At 35.7% G+C, this 22868-nt stretch overlaps 1 protein-coding gene across 1 annotated transcript in view; it reads left to right on the top strand.

The window, feature by feature from the left end:
• LOC114667019 (serine/threonine-protein kinase Nek9) overlaps positions 1 to 22840 on the top strand; it is a 65705-nt gene extending 42865 nt beyond the window's left edge. Inside the window, exons 15-24 of the mRNA XM_028822089.2 lie at positions 122 to 230; positions 1429 to 1590; positions 2127 to 2294; positions 2382 to 2441; positions 2583 to 2761; positions 3569 to 3715; positions 9154 to 9294; positions 10972 to 11142; positions 12942 to 12995; positions 18676 to 22840. Of these exons, the coding sequence (XP_028677922.1) occupies positions 122 to 230; positions 1429 to 1590; positions 2127 to 2294; positions 2382 to 2441; positions 2583 to 2761; positions 3569 to 3715; positions 9154 to 9294; positions 10972 to 11142; positions 12942 to 12995; positions 18676 to 18822 (1338 nt within the window). The 3' untranslated portion in view covers positions 18823 to 22840. The remainder of the gene's footprint in view (positions 1 to 121; positions 231 to 1428; positions 1591 to 2126; positions 2295 to 2381; positions 2442 to 2582; positions 2762 to 3568; positions 3716 to 9153; positions 9295 to 10971; positions 11143 to 12941; positions 12996 to 18675) is intronic.
• Positions 22841 to 22868: the final 28 nt, after the last annotated feature.

The following is a 22868-nucleotide window of genomic DNA, read 5'->3' on the forward strand; positions in this document are numbered from 1 at the left end:
CTGACAGAGAAGTAATAACACAGATCATCATAGGGTATTGCAGCAAATGTTTTACACCTTTTGTTTATGTTATACATTCATTATTAATAAAAATATTTCTTTATTCATTCTTCTAATTTAGGTCCATCAGGAGATCCCTTACACTACTTCTTTAACTATAGCAAAGCAGCTGGCCAGATTTAAAATCCGATCAATTGCTCCAGGAAAGACGCACACAGCTGTGATTGATGGTAAGGTGGTGGGAGGGGAGGGGTTGAAGATACTTGTATAATAGGTTAATACTCTAGGCCTGTTTAAATTTAATGTACATGCACAGTACATGTTTAACATATTCATGAAAAGGGAAAGGAAGCATGCTTCTTTGCTTGAAAGGAAGGGGAAGAAAATTACATGGCAAATGTTATAAAGTCCTAGATTCCTTGTTGCCATAAGGAACAAAATCCACCCAGTGAAACTATCTTCTCATTATTTGCTGTAGTTTAACCACAAACAACTTATTGCATTGAGAATTAAATTTTGTGTTCAGGAATGTCTCATGTCCATATCTGGAGATCTGTATCCATCTTTCCTTTTTACTTTTGTTTTATTTGCCACAGGCACACAGTAGTAACTTTAGTTAAGACCCTGAATTGAAACTTTGTCTAAAGATATTCAGATACCCATAGGCAATGTGAGACAGAAGGACCAGTTTTTATTGACATGAAACTATAAGTCAGTGGCCTGCTATTATCAGGCCAGCTCAAATCAAATATTTTGGAGAGGCAGCGTTGGATCAGGTTTTTGGAAGTAGTGCCTTATATAGGAACTGCCCTGATGAGCAGAGTACTGCTGTAAATGAGTACTATTGCATTTGTGAAACCATCAGTCTTGCACAGGCAGAATGCATATTAATTTGTATTATGACATGTACTTGATTTTTCTGTTTCAGTAGTATTTTGTGTGTAAACACTATGCAAGATATTGATCAAATCAGCATCCAGATAGACAGTCTTTGTGCCTGTTGCCATTAACACTGAAGTTGTAACATAGTGAATATACTGCAACACCTTTTCCTATCCACCTCCAAAGTTCACCAAAGAAGCTAATCAAAACATGCTTTTATCAAAAGGGGTTTTTCCAAGAAGGTGTGAGAAAATCTGATCCATCAAGTTCTACAGCTCATATTTATGAGAAATTGAGGCATTCAAACTCTTAAGACTTAAGCTATTTCAAGTCATAAATTTAAAGGAACACATGGAAATGCACAAAACAGCTTTTCTTTGTAAACAGTTGTTAAGCAAATTGATTCATTTTTAAGGTCAAAGGTAATTTGTTTTTTATTTAATTATGCATTTTTGAAATAATAGAAAAGTTCACCCAAAGCATATACTGTAGTCTGAATTATTGTAGCCTTTCACTTCATTTCTTAATGGTATATTTTCTCTACAGAGAGAGGGAGACTGCTTACCTTTGGCTGCAACAAATATGGCCAGTTGGGAGTCAGGGATTACAAAAAGCATCATGGTGTAAATCTTTTGGTGGGTCCCTTTGCTGGGAAGGAGGTCACAAAGGTCTCCTGTGGAGATGGTTTCACAATTGCTGCTACACTTGGTAAGGCATTTGTTAATTGAACAAAATAAGTCAGCATTTGAAAGACACTGTTACAAAGTTTTCATTTATATATTTTTGAGTTGTATCATTTTATGTCAGTATAAATATTTTGTGCAGTTCTGGAATATCCATATTTTTTCAATTATATGGGCAAAATTCTTCAGATCGATAATGTAATTACCTGTATAATTAGTAACTAGGTATTACCTTGTACTTAGTTTGCACAGTGTAACGCTTTAATTAAGAACTCAATTGTAATTGTTATTCCACAACACATGCATGTATATAAATTGTGGAATAACAATTACAATTGAGTGATTAAGTACAGTAATACATTGTGTTACACGGTAAATACAAGGTGATAACACCTAGTTACTCTGTAATTATACAGGTAATTACACAGTAAGTACAGTATAATTAAGGACACCTAATCTAAAGTGATACCGAATTGGATACAAAATAAATTTAAAAACTCTCTATTTCAGAATTCTTTTTGTTTTTAAAATCATCATTTTATTGTCTTGTAAACCTAACAGACAACCAGATTTTTGCTTGGGGCAATGCTGGTAATGGTAGACTAGGAATGCCACCAGGAAAAGGATTTGGTTCAGAAGTTTGCCCTGCCTTACCTCGTCCAATTTTTGGCACCTTGCATCATGTTCCAGATCTTTCCTGCCGAGGATGGCACACGATACTCATAGTTGGTAAGTCATGTACCTTGGAGCAAAACAAGGAATTTATTTTCCCTAAGACACCCCATGGCCATATTATGTTACTTTTTTTTCTTCCAGAAAAGGTTCTAAATTCCAAAACAATTAGATCGAATAGCAGTGGACTGTCAGTAGGCGCTGGTAAGATGTTCTTAATGTAAAAAGTAACTTCCTGTTTCTAAGAACACTTCTCAAAAAAGTAGATTTTTAATTATATGAACACTTACTTTAGATTAAATTGAAGCATTCTTTCTTCTGTCCACTTTTTGCCTTTCTGTTTAGTTGGCCAAGGTTCAGCCTCTGACCTGGAAATGCTGAGCAATCAGGAATCTGAAGCCTCCAATGACCGAGGTGGCTCAGGGGGTACTGTGGAAGCTGATGCTGGAGGACCCAGATTAGGGACTCCAGCAGAATATTTAAAGAATATGACTGATAGCTCATGTCCTGACTGGCTGCTTAAGGTATTTAATGTTGTATTTTTTTCTATTTAAATAAAACAAAATAAGAAACACTGACAACTGGGGAAAGTATATTCTGTCCATTAAACCTACATAGTAAACAAGTCTGCACCAAGAAACCTGCAACTGATTTCAAATCCAACACCTTAACCATTTATCCTCAACTAGACCGTGTTTAGCAACAAGTGTCATATTAACAGCATAATGTTCACTGCAAATATTTCAAAGTGGAGTGCTTAGTTTGTGGACTTTATTCCACTGTTACTTATATAAACTGGCAGTAAGTTTCTTTCTACAGTCTAAAAACATGAATGACAGACAGTGTGGTTTAGTAGCTAAATTTCACCATCAGCCATAAATATGCTTGTTCTTTGCACAGTCCATGATGATGTTGGCTATAACTAGGATTCTAGTGTAGTGTAAATGGAAAGAAATAATAAATAAATAAATAGTTTTCTGATAGTCTGAGCATAAAATGATCAGTCTACCAGTGCTGTTTATTTTCTACCGCCATCTTTGCATATGTTTACAAGAAGTAAGTAAATTTTTGAATGAGACTGATTCTGGCCAGAATTGTTAAACTTTTTTGCCAAGTTGGCATGTATCAGGTAGACGTTTGCATTTCATAATGCATATGCTTATGTAAAATTCAGTTTAAACATTTCCACAAAATTACTCGGCTTGGTTCCTGCTGCCCAGGGTTGCTGGTAAATTAGTAATGAACTACAGTTTGCAATTTATAGTGGAAATGGGGTTGGTAAGGGTTTTTAAATTGCAGCAGTTATCAATCCAATGTCTACTTTTTTGTAGGAACTTGAAGATGCAGAATTTATTCCAATGCCAAAGAATACACAGGAGTCCAAAGATCTCTTGCCTTCTTGGCATGAAAAGCAAACTCTTACTTATGAAGAGCAAATGGATCTAAAGACAAATGAAGTAGCAATAAAAGAACAATCGGTATTGTATTTTTCTACTCTGTCTGATATGTTAGGACTAAAGGAATTGTTTAGAAATAGCATTGTATGTAAAATATGCCACTGATATACATCTTTATACAAACTCAGTGGTTTAGTAGATAATTGGAATAAAAGAGGCATTATAGATTATTGCTTGAGTAACAGAAATATAACTGTTTCTTGTCATTGTGTGCTTGAAGAGAATTTTATTGATATTACATTGTAGATGTATAATGTTTAACCAACCATCCAGTGGTCAGTTATTTCCTTGCTGGGCTGTGCACTATAAGTGCTAGACTGCATTTAATTTATCTGTGTTTTGCTTTTTCTCCGATATATAGATTATGTAGAGTTAGCATACTTTTATTTACTTGTTGATTCCTTTGTCTCAACTACCATAGACAAATATGTGGAGCGAAAATACATTTAAAGAGTACTAATACAGTGTTGAGAGAAGGAATCTGTCCATCCTGAGGCATGTTAACCTTAATAGAAAAACTTCTTTGTACCTCTGTTACAGGTTTATTGTTGATTGAATGTATGCCTTAATTGCAAACACATGATGAGGTACCAACAGGTTTGTGCATGACCACTGAAACTGCATTTAGCGTACAATATTGCCATGAAAATATTTGTACCTCAACCATATTGACTCACCTTCCATAACACCCTAAACATCGTCACGGAGTAGTGACTCTGAGGCTAGGGATCTGCACTGGCAATCAGAAGGTTACCGGTTCGAATCCCGTAAATGCCAATAGGGACTCTGCTCTGTTGGGCCCTTGAGCAAGGCCCTTAACCTGCAATTGCTAAGCGCTTTGAGTAGTGAGAAAAGTGCTGTATAAATGCAAAGTATTATTATTAAAGTATTATGTCACATTCTTGTACCTCAGCAGTTGTTTTTGTTTTGTCAATTCTAATTAGTGCCGTGGTCCCTTCACCAGTCACCTCACAAGCTAAAACGTTAGTTAGCTTAAATATGCTACACTGAACTTACTACCGTCATAAGTAAGACTTTATTTTATGGCACACCATTAGCAGCATTACTGTTACTTATATATTTATATGTATAATTTTCATAACTTTATAAACATAAATATAAAATAATTCAATTCTGCTGCAACCTATGTAAAGATATTTTTTACCATGTGTTCAGTGCTGCTGAGATAGTCCTGTGTCTCTGAAGTGGATTAAGTATGTTAGGCTGAACTCTGTCCCACACTTAACACTAAGCACACAAAACCATGCTAATTGTAGCTTGAATCTGTCCCACTCATAGGGCAAGTGTTTTCTGTGAAGAAGGGATCAATTGCAGAGGAACACAAACAAATGAATGATTGGCTCAAGTGATAATAGTGAAACGCAAACAAAATAATTATGAGCAGGGGTGGTCCCCCATGGTATAATGATCACCATGAAGCAGCTCCACATGGACATTGAAGTAGTTTTGGGAGCAAAGCTGCATAGCACTTCCAAACTGCTGAGTGGGAGTGGGAGGGGGAGTGAGCGCCATGACAATAGCCATATGGATGTTCTGAAGTGCTGCTTGGCACCCTGAATAAAGGTGCGCAGTTTAGAGGGGACTGCCCTTTTTATTAGCTTGTTGATTCGGTAGGTCTCTCTCGAAGTGATGTTACCAGCCCAGCACACCAAAGCGCGGAAAATCATATTGGCCATCACAGAGTAATAGAAGATGTGAATAATGTCATTTCCCACATTAAAGGAACACAGTCTCCTAAGGAAAAAGAGCCTGCTTTGTACAGTTGCTGTGTGTTCTGAGACCGGGCCAACCCATTGTTAATGTGGACCCCCAAGTACTTTTAGGAGTGGAACACTTCTACATCCACTCCTTGAATAGTGACCAGTAAAAGAGGCTCTTTGGTGTGGTGAAAGTCAATAACCAGTTACTTGGTTTTGCTGATGTTAAGATGCAGACAATTCTCTTTTCACCAAGAAGCAAACTTTTCCTCCTAATTCCACTACTCTTGTCTAATCCATTTTGTTTATACATATACCCCGTAAGTAGAGAGAAGGAGAGAATTAAAACAAAACTGATTACCATTATGAACAATGGTGAAAATCCTCTCTCAGACACACTAACAGAGTACTTTCAGCCAAAGAATTATTCTGCAAAAGTGTGTCAGACGCTACTGGGGCTCCTTTATACAAATGTGGCTCTGAGAGGTGGCTCTAAGGCTAGAGATCTGCACTGGCAATCAGAAGGTTGCCGGTTCGAATCCCATAAATGCCAATAGGGACTCTGCTCTGTTGGGCCCTTGAGCAAGGCCCTAAACCTGCAATTGCTGAGTGCTTTGAGTAGTGAGAAAAATGCTATATAAATGCAAAGAATTATTATTATTAAATAGCAGTAAACCTGCATAATGCCTCACTGAGACTGAGGGCCAAGTCAGAACTTGTGTGTGTATGTGTTTATTTATTTATTTGCTTACTTACTTATCAACCTGTTTACGTATTTATTTATTTAAAGATCTTCAGTAAAAAGCAACATCTCATCCTGGGGAACAAATAAAGTTATATCTAGCTAGCTGGCCATGACAAGTAGCATTTTTTTTTTTTGAAATCACAATTCACATTGCTGGCTTGGCTTTTTTTTTTCTTTCTAATCAGTGCAGATAATTTGTACTTATTTCTTCCATTACGAAGATAGAAGCACCTTGTAAATAGTGGTAAATCTTTCATTATATTCTTTTGCAAGGCCTCATATGTTTTATGACTCTTACATGGTCCTTTAAGGTTCATTTTGATCACTGTGCATAATTTTTAAGGCATTTGGCCCGCACTGCCTTCCCTTAAATGAGCAAGGCATGGGCCTGCTGAAATTTGAAGATCGGTTTGTGCTACTCCATACCGGCAGTTGAAGTATGTGTACCAGTGACCAACACAAGATCCATAGACCTTCAATTTGTGACTGATATATTGCCAATTTGAAATACAGTACAGCCAAATGGCTGGTCCCAAATTGAGCCATAAGTCAGCACATAACTGTATTTTTTTTTCCACTGCCAATGGTAATTCGTATTCTTGGAGTAGCAATCCATTGTGTGTAAGTAATCATTTGCAAAATCTTTAAAGTAGATGTGGACAACCAGAAAATCAATTTGTAAAGAGACCTATTTTGACAGTAATTGTGCACATAGAAATATGCAAAGGGGCATGAGGTTGAGAGCTAGACTCCTAAAATCCACTTGCTGTAGCTGCTTCTCCTGCTTTCGGAATATCTTATGTCCTGAAAGCATAAAATAATATATCAAGTTTCAGGATACTTTTGAACATGTATTAGCTAGAAATACAGTAATCCCTCCTCGATCACGGGGGTTGCGTTCCAGAACCCCCCGCGAAAGGTGAAAATCCGCGAAGTAGAAACCATATGTTTATATGGTTATTTTTATATTGTCATGCTTGGGTCACAGATTTGCACAGAAACACAGGAGGTTGTAGAGAGACAGGAACTTTATTCAAACACTGCAAACAAACATTTGTCTCTTTTTCAAAAGTTTAAACTGTGCTCCATGACAAGACAGAGATGACAGTCTCACAATTAAAAGAATGCAAACATATCTTCCTCTTCAAAGGAGTGTGCGTCAGGAGCAGAGAATGTCAGAGAGAGAGAGAGAGAGAGAGAGAGAGACAGAGATAAAAGCAAACAAAAATCAATAGGGCTGTTTGGCTTTTAAGTATGCAAAGCACCGCTGGACAAAGCAGCTGCCAGGATGTACAATGTAAAGGTAGTCTTTCAGCATTTTTTAGAGGAGCGTCCGTATCCTCTAGGCCAGTGTGCGAACAGCCCCTCTGCTCATACCCCCTCCGTCAGGAGCAGAGAATGTCAGAGAGAGAGAGACAGAGAAAAACAAACAATCAAAAATCAATACGTGCCCTTCAAGCTTTTAAGTATGCGAAGCACCGTGCGGGAAGCATGTCGCTTGACAAAGCAGCTGCACAGATAGGAGCAACGTGAAGGTAATCTTTCAGCATTTTTAGACGAGCGTCCGTATCGTCTAGGGGTGCGAACAGCCCCCTTGCTCACACCCCCTCCGTCAGGAGCAGAGAATGTCAGAGCAAGAGAGAGAGAAAAGCAAACAATCAAAAATCAATACGTGCTGTTTGATCTTTTAAGTATGCGAAGCACAGTGTGGGAAGCATATCGCTTGATAAAGCAGCCATATGTAAGCCCAGCAAGGAAGAGAGCAATGTGAAGGTAATCTTTCAGCGTTTTTTTGAGGAGCGGCCGTATCCTCTAGGGGTGCGAACTGCCCCCGTGCTCACAATATAGTTGAGGAGTTTTATTTAATACGTAATACGCGCTCTGGTTGGGTAGCTTCTCAGCCATCTGCCAATAGCGTCCCTTGTATGAAATCAACTGGGCAAACCAACTGAGGAAGCATGTACCAGAAATTAAAAGACCCATTGTCCGCAGAAATCCGCGAACCAGCAAAAAATCCGCGATATATATTTAAATGTGCTTACATATAAAATCCGCGATAGAGTGAAGCCGCGAAAGTCGAAGCGCGATATAGCGAGGGATTACTGTACTTTGATGTTTCAGTTTCAGTGTACCTGCTTTTTAGTTTTAAATATTCAGGTTCAACAGGAAGATGCAGCTAAAAGCCATGATCCAGAACTTCTAGTTCAAAAATAAATTTACAGCTCTACCTCTGTAGAGTACTTAATGCTTTATATTTTATAGATTAAATCTGAGAGTCTATGAAATCTGAATGAAGTATTGTAAATAAGTGGATAGTACTGGCGAGCTTTGTTGGGCTGAATGGCCTGTTCTTGTCTAGAGTGTTCTAATGTTCTAAATATTTAAGGAAACTTTCACCCATTTTCAAAGTGTCACATTTTAGGTATTATAAACCAAATGGATAAGACCTTGTGGTTTTATGAAATTTACTTTCAAAGTTTTAAGTTTAATTTCCACTTCACATTGCTTTTTTCCCTTCTAATCTTGACTAAAAGTATCTTTCTTTTTGGTTGAAAAAGAAGAATAAAAAAATACAAACGCAAAGATTTGTGTCATGTGGTATTGTCATATAGTGAAAATACATGTTGGATTTACTTTTTAAAATTTTATGTAACAGTTGACTAAATACTTGTTGTTCACATCAAAGTGTCTGTAATATCTGAGGTTTAATACCCAAAAGGTTAGTTTATCTGATGTACCACTTAAAATTTATACAAGTTTAATCCATTTAAGCAGTTTTTACAGTCCTGTCTGCCTTCACAGCTATTGCTGGTTTAATATTAGGATGAAATTCCAATTAAAAAGATTTTTTTTGCATTGAAAAAGTAACGCCGTACTGTATTAAACATGTTAGTAAAATAAAAAATATATATAAATTATATGCAAATCAAATGAAACCTGGAATGAACTGTTTCCAGTTCTTCATCCTTCATGTATTGCATTTTTTTCATTTTTAGGAGATTGATGAAGCTGAATTTCTGCCAGCACTCAGTGAGCATTCTGAGCATCTGTCCCCTCTGCATGAGATTAAGACTTTAACCTATGAGGAGCAACAGGAAATAAGAGCGTCAACAGACACTGTGACAAAAATAAATCCAGTAAGATGGTTCATTTTTTGTTTCTTGACATTACTACTGAGATTTGCAGAACATTTACTTTCATATTAAGTTTCTTTATAGTGATAATAGTAGTAGTAGAGGCAGCATTGTTGCATGTACAGAGTAAAGTGAAATTTATACTTACATGTCCTGCCAACATACATACAACATGTCATCACTGTCCAGCGCCATGATAAACAAAAATGTATTAAAATATACAACTTTGTCAGCTTACCTGGTGTACTTCTTACCACTCATTCAGTTACGCTCGCAGTTTCCTTGTGGGGAAAAAAAAAACACTGGAAAAAAGACCAAAATATTTCAGTGTAAAGAACCCAGTTCAGTTATATTAAAAACACTAACTTTGCCTGTAATAGTTATGGGAGCATTTAAAAAAGGCAAATAAAATATTTTAATTGGAGTATAGTGTGCAGCTGTGGTCACCACACCAAAAAAAAAAAAGCACCAGAAGCTGTACAGAAGGAAGAAGGCAAGTACATCATATTGCCAAAGACATTTCACAGTCTGACAGGGCTAGGGAAATAAACACCACCTCCCTAGATCCTGAACAGGAAAGGCTAAGAAAGGAATTAATCTAGTTCCTAATCTGTATATATGTTTTCTTATCTGTGTGGATGATTCAGCAGAATTCTTTCAATTAAGTATTGAATCATCTACTCAAGGACAACTGTGGAAGTTAAGATTGAAGCAAGGAAAACACATTTTCACAGAAAGAGTTTTGGAAATCTGGAACAAACTACTGAGTCATGCGCGTAAAGCAACAATCTTAACAACTGTATTGAGATGATATATTGGAACATGTTAGCTATTCGCTAACCAAGCAAACTTGATGGACTATTTGGTGGTCTCTTGTTTTGCAAATACCATATTTTTTTTAAGATACTAAGAGTGCTTTAATTGGCATAAAAATCAGGGAGTGCCATCCTGCTTAGAGACTTGCACAAAGGAAAATTAAAGCTATGAGATGCATTCTATAATATGCAGCATGAGCTTTTTTACTTGGTTGTGCAACATAATTTTAGTCACTGGCAACACTATATTGAAATCATAAATGTTAAAGTACAGTGCTAACTTAACTTTGCGCTGTGCCAGCTAGGTATGCTTTTTATTTGGAAATACTAAACGAAGTTGCATTGGCAATTGGAGACATTGTGAAGAGAGAGCTTTATTTTCTCTCTTTCTTGTTATTTTTCATATTCCTGCACAAGCAATGAACCCTGATCTACCTAGGAAAGACCTCTTATCCACATAAGAAAGCATTAGTATCCAAAAACTAACCACAGAACTAGACACAGGTAGGTAATATCAGAGGCAACAAGGATGATTCAGTTTTGGTCTTTATTTGCTTGTAATATGGGTATTACATTATTTTAGTTAGCTTGGTTTGTTTTGTAAAAAGTGAGGTCAAATGAATTTCTGTGTGCTATATGCATTTTTCTGTAAATTGCCGTTTATTGTACAGTTAAGTGTTATGCCGTGCATCAGGCTTGGGGAATACAGTTTTAATAGGGGCACCCACTCCTTGCTTTGGTAAAATTTTTGTCAAATAAGCATAATGTTTAGCAATCAAGTCATTCATCCCTTTCAATCAACAGTAAAATGTGTCATTGCTACCACTGAATATTATGTGTATATGTTTCTTATTTTTTCCTGTAGATTTCAGGCATTGATATAGATAAAATGAATGGTACCACTAAAGAGGGCCACACTCACAAAGCATGTATCAATTCCCACTGTGAAATGGACAGAGTTAGAGTAATGGAAGAAAACAAGCGCTTGAATGCAGAACTGCAATATTTACGTGCAGAAGTATGTAAAGTGGCCCAGGTAATTTGAAAAGCTGGAAAAATGTGTGCATGGTTTTCATAAATAATCATTCATTAGCTTTTAAAATTAATACTTGCCAATGGTCAAAACATTTTGATTAGTCATTTGTCTGTCTGCTTTGAACTATAACATTTATTAAGGGTTTTATTCAGGCCGGTAATCTGAAATTATGTGGTGTATGGGGCACCAAACATTGTATAACTAAAACACAAGGTTGTCAATTTTGTGTATGGCACAGTGGATCAATTTTTAGCTTCTGATTGCATCTATTCTACATTGTATTTTATTCTTGGCTCAAACCCAGTCAAAGCCATACTTGATAATGTTTGCTTCATTCTGCAATGCAAATTAACTCTTTGAAGATTATAGCATTTGGTAAAATAGTTCATTTTATTCTGTGTACAGATTAAAACTTGTGACTAATTTACCAATTTTATGATCGGTGCAGTTTATTGATCAGTATATATGCATTACAGAATTATGATAAAATTAACTAAACCTTATTTGTCTTTACCACATTAGTTAATTCTTTAACCAGCTGCATGTCCATTTCCATTTTATAGTTTGCTGTATATGTGACCAGAATTTCTTACAAAGAAATCTTGTCATCTTTTAAAGCAGTGGTTCCCAAACTTGATCCTGGGGACCCACTGTGGCTGCAGGTTTTTCTTCAAATCAGATTCACAATCGGTGATAATAATCGATAACAACTGATCTCATTTAATTAGCTGGTCTTTCTTACTCTTCTCTTATTCTGCATTCAGAAAAACACAACAGTATGGTTTTTACATTTATTAGACATTTAGAAATATTTGTTTTTTTCTAAAGCTATAAATGTTTAATTCTCTTTTGTTGTTTTCTTATTTATTTTCCCCTTTTCCTGTGTAATTTGCTCCCTTCATTTAACCCTAATAGTGACAATTAACAACCAGCACAGCAGACACCTGGGATGATGAAAGCAGCAATGACTTCAGTGTCAGACTTGCTAATTAGTAAATATAATCAGAACACCTGGAAAAGCAGAATGAAAATTAGGTTAAAAATATTGTTAACAACTTAAAAAAAAACAAAAAAAACATATTCCCCATATAACTGCTTATTACAGTTTATTAAAAATCTACCAAATTTCATTTGTAATTTTTACATTGACTCCATAACACAGAAACTGGGAAGTAATAACTCACTTAATTAGGCTAAGAGTCCAATGAAAAATGGAAGATGGTTGGAAAAAAAGCATGCAGGCACAGTGGGTCCCCAGGATTGAGTTTGGGAATCACTGTTTTAAAGCAATCCCAATAATGTAAGAGTTGACAACATAGGTATGGTGTTATTGTGCTTAACATTCTCAAACTTGCTTAATCCATTTCAGGGTTATGGGGACACAGAGTGTATCCCAGTGGCACTGGATGCAGGATGGGGCCCGACTCTGTACAGTGCACCAGTCTATCATAGGTTATACTGACACGCAATCATACTTGCACTGAGCGATTTATTTACATATTTTCTAAGGATGTAGGAGGAACATTAGGGCACCTGTGCTATCGAGAAGAATGTATAGACTCAACAGAGAAATTGACCGGACCTGAGATTCAAACCTAGAATACTGCATTTGTGAAGCAGTAGCACTTGTTGTTCTATTGTGCCTTCATGTTAGCCTTGTTCCTAAACTTCCTAATGATAAAGAGAGACATAAACAGATTGTTGACAACTTTTAACTACCATGTTAATATACTGTATATGTTATTAGTTGAAATGTTAGCAAAAATTGTCCATACTAATTACTGTCTTTAATTTTCTAGCTGAAAGAGATGTTGATAAGGCAAGAAGAGAAGATTCAGGTTCTACAGCAGCAGGTAAAGAAAGTACAAACATTTTAATTACTGTACTTCAAGATATGGATTTCTGTCCTTCACATAGTGAGAAACAAAGTCACATAAGTGTTAATCATTGAACATTTCACTTCATTAATATAATTCTGTACAAAAATTCAAATTGGTTATTAAAAATTCTTGATAAAGTGTGTAATATTTCAGTAAACCGTAATTCAGCTTCAGTTCAGATAGTGTTGCAAATTTAGGTCACTACTTAAACCTAGATTACTTCTTGTATATTTATTGTTGGATACAAAGTAGTATCACAAGGTACTTCTTGTATTGAAAACTTGAATGTCCTATTTAGACCCTATGTGATGTGATTGTTGTGCAGAAATTTACTAGATGGGTGCCTGAAAACTATTGTTGCCTAATTCACTCACAGTATAAACTACTGAATATAACCTTGAATATATGCACTATGTATTTTACAATATCTACAGAATTTGATATATCATATGTATATTTAGTTTGTCTATGCAAAAAATCTACTTTAAGCTAGTAACAGTCACCTACAGTACATTTTTTTTTTTTCGCCAGTCTGATTTTTTTTAAAAGCGCTCTATGCTTGTTACTCATTCAACATCAGTCTTTGAGAAGCTTAAATGTGTTTCTATACATAAAGTATCAGTGATATGTTAACTTTTATCACAGAGGTAGATTATTTTATTATTGTATCAACCACCAATAATATTTTTAATGAGGATTTCATTACAAGGTCCGTGTTTGTGTGTTTGTTTTTTTAATCTTACCTTAACTTGCACTAAAGGAGTAAAATATTAATTTGTGTTGTCTTTTTTTTAGCATTATTATAACAATGTATTTACCACTTCCTCATTTTCAGCCCATTTTCATAATTGGCTTAAAATTTTAAAAAAAACAAAACAAAAATCTTGTCAGTAGTTGCATAAAAGTGTCTTTCTTTCTATTTACAAGCAGCTTTATTGTTTCATAGTGGCCCTTTCCAGGTAGGTTGGGCGTGCAGTGGGTGTCCAAAAGAAGGGGGTCAATACAATACAGTACAATACATAGAACAGAAGGGGGTCAATACAATACAGTACAATACATAGAATAGAATAAATCCTCAATACAGTATAAAAATAAAAATTCTAGAAGTACGGAGTAGAATTTCACATTAGATGAAATCACATAATATGATTTGGATATGAGGTCCTGGAGACCTCATTCATCAAGCTGCCTCCCCCATTTTGCCATTCCACATCTGAAATAGCGCTAATCCGATGAAAGGACCCCTCATTCCCACGTCCCCATTCATCAGGGATGACTTTACCTTAGGCAGGCAATGTACAAAATAAAGAGATTGTTATTTTCTTGTGAATTGTTACATATGCATTATTTTCACTTTTACTTTAAAAACGTTTGTAAAAACAATACTTGTTTCTTTATTTCCTGCCTGGTGCGTGGTTACATCTCTTTCTTCCCAGACGTATAATACTGCTCATGTTGTGAAGGGTGTTGCGGCTGAATGTACGCTAAGGATATGCCTTTGGATCATTTGCTGTCTTTTTGCTGCTTGCTAGCTGCCTCTTCTGCCTGTCGCATGTCGTTGTTTTAAGAGCTGGTAGCACATGATGCTTGCCTGCCAAAAGCAATCCAACAACTGCTAGCTTAGAGGTCTGTTGACTTGTTTTAAATGATGGCTCACTGCCTGGTCTCGCGTGACGTTGTAAAAGCAATACCTGTCTTTTATTTCTGGTCGCGGGCATGGTTGAATTCTTTCTTGCAGGATGTATAACGCTGCTCGCGTTTGGTTGGGGTAGCTGCTGTCACGCTGCCCTTCGATATTTTTAAAGCCTGTACGGCCACTGTCCTTTTTGCTACGGCCCTGGGACAATCTCTTGGCACCAAGTCTCATGTTTATGGTCCCCGCGAGACGCACTGTGGCAAGTCTCCTTGGTCTCGCGGGTCTTTAAAATGTCTTTCGAGATTACAGTAATCCCTCACTTATCGTGGGAGATAGGTTCCGAGGCCGACCGCGATAACTGAATTTCCGCGAAGTAGGGACACCATATTTATTTAATTATTTAACGTGAATTTGGACGTTTTTAAACCCTCCCTGTATTGTTTACAACCCACCCTTTACTCTATTAATAACAGGGACAACTGCTAAGCAATATGAAATCGGTAGATAAGTTTACACTTACTGTATAGCGAAGTACACGTAGTTATATATGACGTGATGATGGTGATGAATATGCTGCGCAGTAAAAATGATGACGATGAAGGTGATAATCCCCTGAATGCAGTAGCAACTTAGAGCACGTTAATGCTGAATGAGTGAGATGAGACTTCCTGGTTAATGCAGCACTCCGTCGCTGAGCCAATCAGCAGCACACAGGAACTTAACTGCGTGCTCTGATTGGGTAGCTTCTCAGCCATCCGCCAATAGCATCTCTTGTATGAAATCAACTGGGCAAACCAACTGAGGAAGCAAATACCAGAAGTAAAAAGACCCATTGTCCGCAGAAACTCGCGAAGCAGCGAAAAATCCGCATTATATATTTAGATATGCTTACATATAAAATCCGCGAAGTCGTGAATCCGCGAAAAGTGAACCGCGAAGTAGCGAGGGATTACTGTATCACGTATCGTAGCCTTGCATTTGCTTTCCATTCCAGGATTTTCTTTTATATATAGAGAGATACAGTGGTGTGAAAAACTATTTGCCCCCTTCCTGATTTCTTATTCTTTTGCATGTTTGTCACACAAAATGTTTCTGATCATCAAACACATTTAACCATTAGTCAAATATAACACAAGTAAACACAAAATGCAGTTTTTAAATGATGGTTTTTATTATTTAGGGAGAAAAAAAATCCAAACCTACATGGCCCTGTGTGAAAAAGTAATTGCCCCCTTGTTAAAAAATAACCTAACTGTGGTGTATCACACCTGAGTTCAATTTCTGTAGCCACCCCCAGGCCTGATTACTGCCACACCTGTTTCAATCAAGAAATCACTTAAATAGGAGCTGCCTGACACAGAGAAGTAGACCAAAAGCACCTCAAAAGCTAGACATCATGCCAAGATCCAAAGAAATTCAGAAACAAATGAGAACAGAAGTAATTGAGATCTATCAGTCTGGTAAAGGTTATAAAGCCATTTCTAAAGCTTTGGGACTCCAGCGAACCACAGTGAGAGCCATTATCCACAAATGGCAAAAACATGGAACAGTGGTGAACCTTCCCAGGAGTGGCCGGCCGACCAAAATTACCCCAAGAGCGCAGAGACGACTCATCCGAGAGGTCACAAAAGACCCCAGGACAACGTCTAAAGAACTGCAGGCCTCACTTGCCTCAATTAAGGTCAGTGTTCACGACTCCACCATAAGAAAGAGACTGGGCAAAAACGGCCTGCATGGCAGATTTCCAAGACGCAAACCACTGTTAACCAAAAAGAACATTAGGGCTCGTCTCAATTTTGCTAAGAAACATCTCAATGATTGCCAAGACTTTTGGGAAAATACCTTGTGGACTGATGAGACAAAAGTTGAACTTTTTGGAAGGCAAATGTCCCGTTACATCTAGCGTAAAAGGAACACAGCATTTCAGAAAAAGAACATCATACCAACAGTAAAATATGGTGGTGGTAGTGTGATGGTCTGGGGTTGTTTTGCTGCTTCAGGACCTGGAAGGCTTGCTGTGATAGATGGAACCATGAATTCTACTGTCTACCAAAAAATCCTGAAGGAGAATGTCCGGCCATCTGTTCGTCAACTCAAGCTGAAGCGATCTTGGGTGCTGCAACAGGACAATGACCCAAAACACACCAGCAAATCCACCTCTGAATGGCTGAAGAAAAACAAAATGAAGACTTTGGAGTGGCCTAGTCAAAGTCCTGACCTGAATCCAATTGAGATTGCTATGGCATGACCTTAAAAAGGCGGTTCATGCTAGAAAACCCTCAAATAAAGCTGAATTACAACAATTTTGCAAAGATGAGTGGGCCAAAATTCCTCCAGAGCGCTGTAATAGACTCATTGCAAGTTATCGCAAACGCTTGATTGCAGTTATTGCTGCTAAGGGTGGCCCAACCAGTTATTAGGTTCAGGGGGCAATTACTTTTTCACACAGGGCCATGTAGGTTTGGATTTTTTTTTCTCCCTAAATAATAAAAACCACCATTTACAAACTGCATTTTGTGTTTACTTGTGTTATATTTGACTAATGGTTAAATGTGTTTGATGATCAGAAACATTTTGTGTGACAAACATGCAAAAGAATAAGAAATCAGGAAGGGGGCAAATAGTTTTTCACACCACTGTATATTAATTGCACTGAAGAAAGGAAATTAAATGTTTTGTGTTTAGTTGTAAAATTAATGGTAAGAGTGAACAAAACTTTCAAAAAATCTGAAATAGGATAGATAAACTAATGACTGAATAAACTTTTTTTTTGTTTAAATTTAAAAATTAACAGTACCACCATAGACATAAATTAGTAACATACATTACTATTGCCACCTTCAGAACTGATTGAATTCTAAATGTGAGCTCACCAGACATAAAAAATTAGTCACTGCCCATATAAGAACTGATACATACTTTAGGCACCTACAGAGGGCACCCCAGTTTCAATACCATTCTACAAATAGCTGTGTCATTTGCAACAGGGTTTGTAGAGTGATGAAGAGTAGTGATGTGCCATGTGTGTGTTTGGTTCTCTGTAAAAAATGGATTTCATTAAAGACTGACAATAAGTAGTTATTGAGTTCTGCCTTGTCAAAGAACATATCATACAGAAAGTTGACAACTTTGTGGGTGTTTGAAAGTGTACTGACCAATATGTATTCCAGCAGTGGCGTACACAACAGTCAACTGCTAATCATCACCAGAACTGCAATGAAAAGATGATACTCACAGATGGGGACTGTCTCCGTGTGTCATGCATTATGAAAGCAAATAGCTTTGATAACTGGCAAGAATTGCTGCAGACAGTCATGGCAGACCACAAGAAGTCATCTCCAAACATGGTACTAGTCAGAAAAGAACTGCCTTTGATATCTGGAGCTATTCACAAAGTTACACAGTTTCAGTGGGTGCAGAGCCACAAACACAAAGTGAATACAGAATTGCTACCCCAGCAAAATTCACAGATTTAAATCCCATGGATAATCTGTGTGACTATTTGGAGCAATGACTGAAATTCTGGTGGAACTATTCAACCATTTTGGCCAAACTTCAGAATGTGGTGCCTGGTAGAGTGGATGAAAACTGATGTATTCTACATCCACATGCCAGACAGAAGTGCAGCTGTTCTTGGTTGTCATGAAGGAGTTACACACTATTAGATAAGATTGAGCCTGGGGTGTCTATTTTTTTTTTTTTGTCTGGTGAACTTATAAAAATACACACTGTTGGTCATAGACGGAAATATTGTTTCTAGGCATTTTTCATGCATTTTCTTGATGCTTGAATCTCAATGGGGATCTCTTGCTGAGAATAAATGTAGCACTGTTGAATTGTCTGACAATTTTATTTCAAAAAATGGAATTTGTCTGTGGTTTCAATCAAAATAAGCCAAAGAGGTTGGTTTTAAGGCATGGTTAAGAAAGTCTATTATTGGGACAGTGGCTTGTTGTTGATTGTCTTTTTTTCTTTTTCTTATAAAGCATCTGTGAATTATTTTCTTTGCTCTTACAGTTTGATAATCAGATGAAAGAAAATGAGAAGCTGTGGAAAGCAATTGAATCTCTGAAAAACTTTAATTTGGATCCTGGCCTGGAGAGTAATCTTCAGGAAAGTCAAGAACCAGCAAGATGTGCTTCGGACACAGATGTCAGTCAGTAAGCAGAATATTAGGCATCCTGCTTATGCTGAATGAGTGAATTTGGATTCTATCCAATTCAACACATGCCCACATGAGGTTGTTCTGCATTCGTAGCTACAGTTCAGCAGCAGAATATTACATGGGATTTTCTCTCCGGCTGTATCAAGAGTACCTCAAGAAGGACTGAAGGAAAGAGTTATTGATACTTGATTGAAAGGAATGATTATGTATTTGAAAGTTGGAGGGGCTTGATCAATCCCTGTGAAGGTTACTTTGAAGATTGCTAGGGAACCGATATGTGCTGAAAGGTTCTGAGCTATTTTGAAATTGTCATTTGCAAAATGTTTGCAATGGCAGACATATCTTGATAATTATACAACATGTTCAGTGCTATGTCTAGCACAGGATTTATTTAATGATAAAGTGCCTATGCCAACTTGAATGTGGCATTAAGTTTATTCCACAGTGCCTTTTCTAGATGCCATAATGCATCACATCATGTCAGCTTTTAAAAATTTATCTTGTATTTTTTAAATACAGATGCTAAATATAACTTTTTATAATGTTGTATATCTGTGTGTTTTGACATTAATTTTATTTAATATATGAAATGGCTGTAAGAGCTATTTACATTCTTGCTGTTAACTTCAGAAAGAACAGATTGGAGTTTTAAGAATTCATTTATGTGTTTAGCCTTTTTAAAACTGCATAGGCCTCCAGAGAGACATTTGCATGATCAGATTATCCATGTTCACTGTTCTATTATTTTTTATCAGAATGGTTACAGCATACATATAGGTTGCTGTGATTCCCAGGAACAAAAAACTACTTTAATGGTGTATTGTTTTTGATTTCACTGTCATTTGTGTGAATGTATGTTGCTAGCCTAGACGGCCATCATGATGCCACCCAGTTTTTCTATGGGTATCTTAAAGGTGAAGGGCAGTTTCTAAATTGCATGTAAACAATCTTATCACTGATAATATATCCGTTCAGATTGACTGCTTGTAAAATGTATGTTTTTAAATGTTTAATTATTTTAAATAGAAGATATTTGCTGTCAGACTTTTACTTGTCTATAATGGAAAGCAACTCAGCAAAAATTGTCAGTTTTTCCATAGGTTGTCTTATGTTTAAAAATCAGTTATTGTGGTTTCATCTGGTAGTACGCAAGTAAGATACTTTTTTCTTTTTTTAATGAAAAGAGTAATGCTGTTTTTTGTTTTATATACTTTGTGAAAATTGCAAAATGGCAGCAAGTGTTTAATTTTGTAATGATCTGGATTAGATATGTTGCCATACATCAGTTACTCTTTGCAGGTTTGTCCATAAAAATTGATTCAGAATTTATCCATTGTATAGAAAACAATTGCCTCCACCATATTCATAGCTCACATAAATCTGAGCTTCAATATTATCACCCTACAAGTAGATTAACATTTTATTTTCAGTCTTAAGAAGGCCCTTTATAAAATGTCTCTCTTATTGTTTTTTGTCAGAAAGGCTAAGACTGTAAATTAGATGAAGACGGTACTTAAAAATAAATGTTTTCCCAATTAAAAAAAGCGGGTTAGCTTAAATAAGTTAAATAAATTCTGCTCATTTTTTTTCTGAAGTTAAAGCATAAAGTATGGTTACAGACATCACTTTGATCCTCATACTACTAAGTTTAATATTAAAGTGAAATAATTATTTTATCAGTTGAATTTTTGCTATAAAGTTACTGAATTAATTGTAAAGTTTAGTTATCTACAGACCTACAGTGTACACTTGTGTTTCCTATCCTCAGAATGCAAACATACAATTCTAAATGTTTATTTTTCAGAAATAAGCCTGCCATCAGTAATATTGGCTATACTTGTGAAGAGTACTTGTATTTGTTTTTGCATTTCCAATTTAGGGTGTTTTCTTGCCATTTGAACATTTATGTGCAAAATTGAATCAAGTATTTTTGGTGACAGATTATTCTGTACACAGTGTACAAATGTATGTGCTCAACAGTGTAGTTGTTCTTTTAATATTGCACTATTTTATATTAACCTATTTAAAATGTACAAGATACAAGATTTTTTAGTCTTGTAGGTGTCCCATTTAACTTTTTCCTTCTTGCGTGCCAATGAAATCCATTCTGGTTTTGAGCTTTTATTGTGAATGTACAATCCTAGTGTGCATGGCAATATGTCATTTGGATCATGAAAGTCAGCCTGGTAACATTCACTCATTTTGGTGCCAGCTATATATGGTACAAATTTTAGATTTAAACTATAGGTTAATATTTTAATAAAAGATTTAGTAAGCATTTGAGCATGATTAACTTAATTGACAGAAAAAGCACATTTTAATTCCATTCAACTAACACAGTCTACAGAGTAACAGAATTACATGCATAAATGAGTTTTAATATGATGAAAGGAAAGATATGAAGTCAAATGACATATGGTTAAATAAATAAATATACCGCATCAACATGTTGCTTTCAACCACAAATTAACAACTAAACAAATGACTCAACCAAACAATAGTTTTATTTATAAATGGTTAATTCTTAGATCTGTTATTTATACCTTGTTGTTCCTTGGTATATAACATTTTGCACATTGAAGTCAAATTATTTTGTAGGGTTCAGATTTCATAAATGTGTCAGTCTAAAATTACACAGTAAAATTGCACTTGCATGAACACAGTGGTAATTTAAGGAAAGTGCAAGTCAGTTATTTTTCTTTTGCAATGTGTTCTGAATAAAGACATTCAAATTTGTATTTATCACTAATTGTACAGTAAAAATTACAGTACAGTACATTTTGCCACACTGAAAAGTGATTATCCTCTATATTTTAAGTTTTATTCCATATAAGATTGTTTACAGGTATGTGTAGGTTATTCTTTGTTATCTATAGCCACTGTTTATTAATTAGTCATTGCAAATTCAAATATCTGAGAGTCTCAGAAATAGGATTTTAAACTGCAATTTTACAAATACTACCTTAGAGTAGTATGGGTGAGGGAGGAAAATTTGCTTGATATTTTGATGTCTGTAGAATTAAGACCTATTTTTGCTTTATTCCATGATTATGTCTCTAACAAACATCTGAAACTTTGTCAGTGTTTTTTTTTTTTAATACTGAATTTTATTTTTAGTACAATTACTGAATTAGGATGAATGTCTTGAAAGTGCATTATGTATGAGTAGCTGAAGGAAGTTGGTGCACCTGAAACTCTGCAAATTTTTAAGTGAGATATATTTTTGTTGTCATCCATAGTATTTTGATAGCATGTTATATGTAACTGTGAATTGGTAAAAACAGAAAAATGCAACTAAAAAATTCAATTTTTGATGGAATTTTAACTATCAATTACGCAACTACTGAAATGCAGCCTTTGGTTTTGCATTTGATGTTTGCAGGCATTGTATACAATTATCTTTGCATTTACTGTTTCTCATTTAAAAGTGAATTCAAAATATTGTTATTTTGTGGGTACAAAATATAGCCATGGAAGCTATAAAAATGTACTGTTTGTGACAATATTTAATTCTTTACTCACTAAAGTTTAAAAGTTCTGCATTGCAGTAAATGGTAATTCAGTCTTTCATTTCCCTGCAACTGGATTTTATTATTTGACCTTTTTGAATTTTAAAAAGGCATCTTGTTTTATATTTCACATTAACTTTATGAATTTGAGAATTCATCTTCTAATACATTGTTTCTGTAGATGTGTCATTTGATTTACTTTTGGACTTTGTATATGTTCATAGGCAACCAGTAAAAGACAACGGAGTATGAATTCTATATAAGAAATCAATGTTTATGTTGTTTGTAATGTGTTTTATAACAAAAGAAAAAGGGAAAATCTTTGCATATTTATTGTTATCTTTACTAGATTGCAGTTTCTTCATTGGAAATGAGCTGTCTCAGTAGGTTTCAAATAACAAATCACTGTTGGACAGGAAAACACTTTTCTTTACTAGGTAATTATTTTCCAAGCTATTTGTGTAATGTTGGGAATATTCATGCTTTTAATAAAGAAAATACTTTGTCATGGTGTACCATTTTATTTGTAATTAACC

The sequence above is a fragment of the Erpetoichthys calabaricus genome, chromosome 16 (assembly GCF_900747795.2).
Source record: "Erpetoichthys calabaricus chromosome 16, fErpCal1.3, whole genome shotgun sequence".
Classification (NCBI taxonomy): Eukaryota; Metazoa; Chordata; class Cladistia; order Polypteriformes; family Polypteridae; genus Erpetoichthys; species Erpetoichthys calabaricus.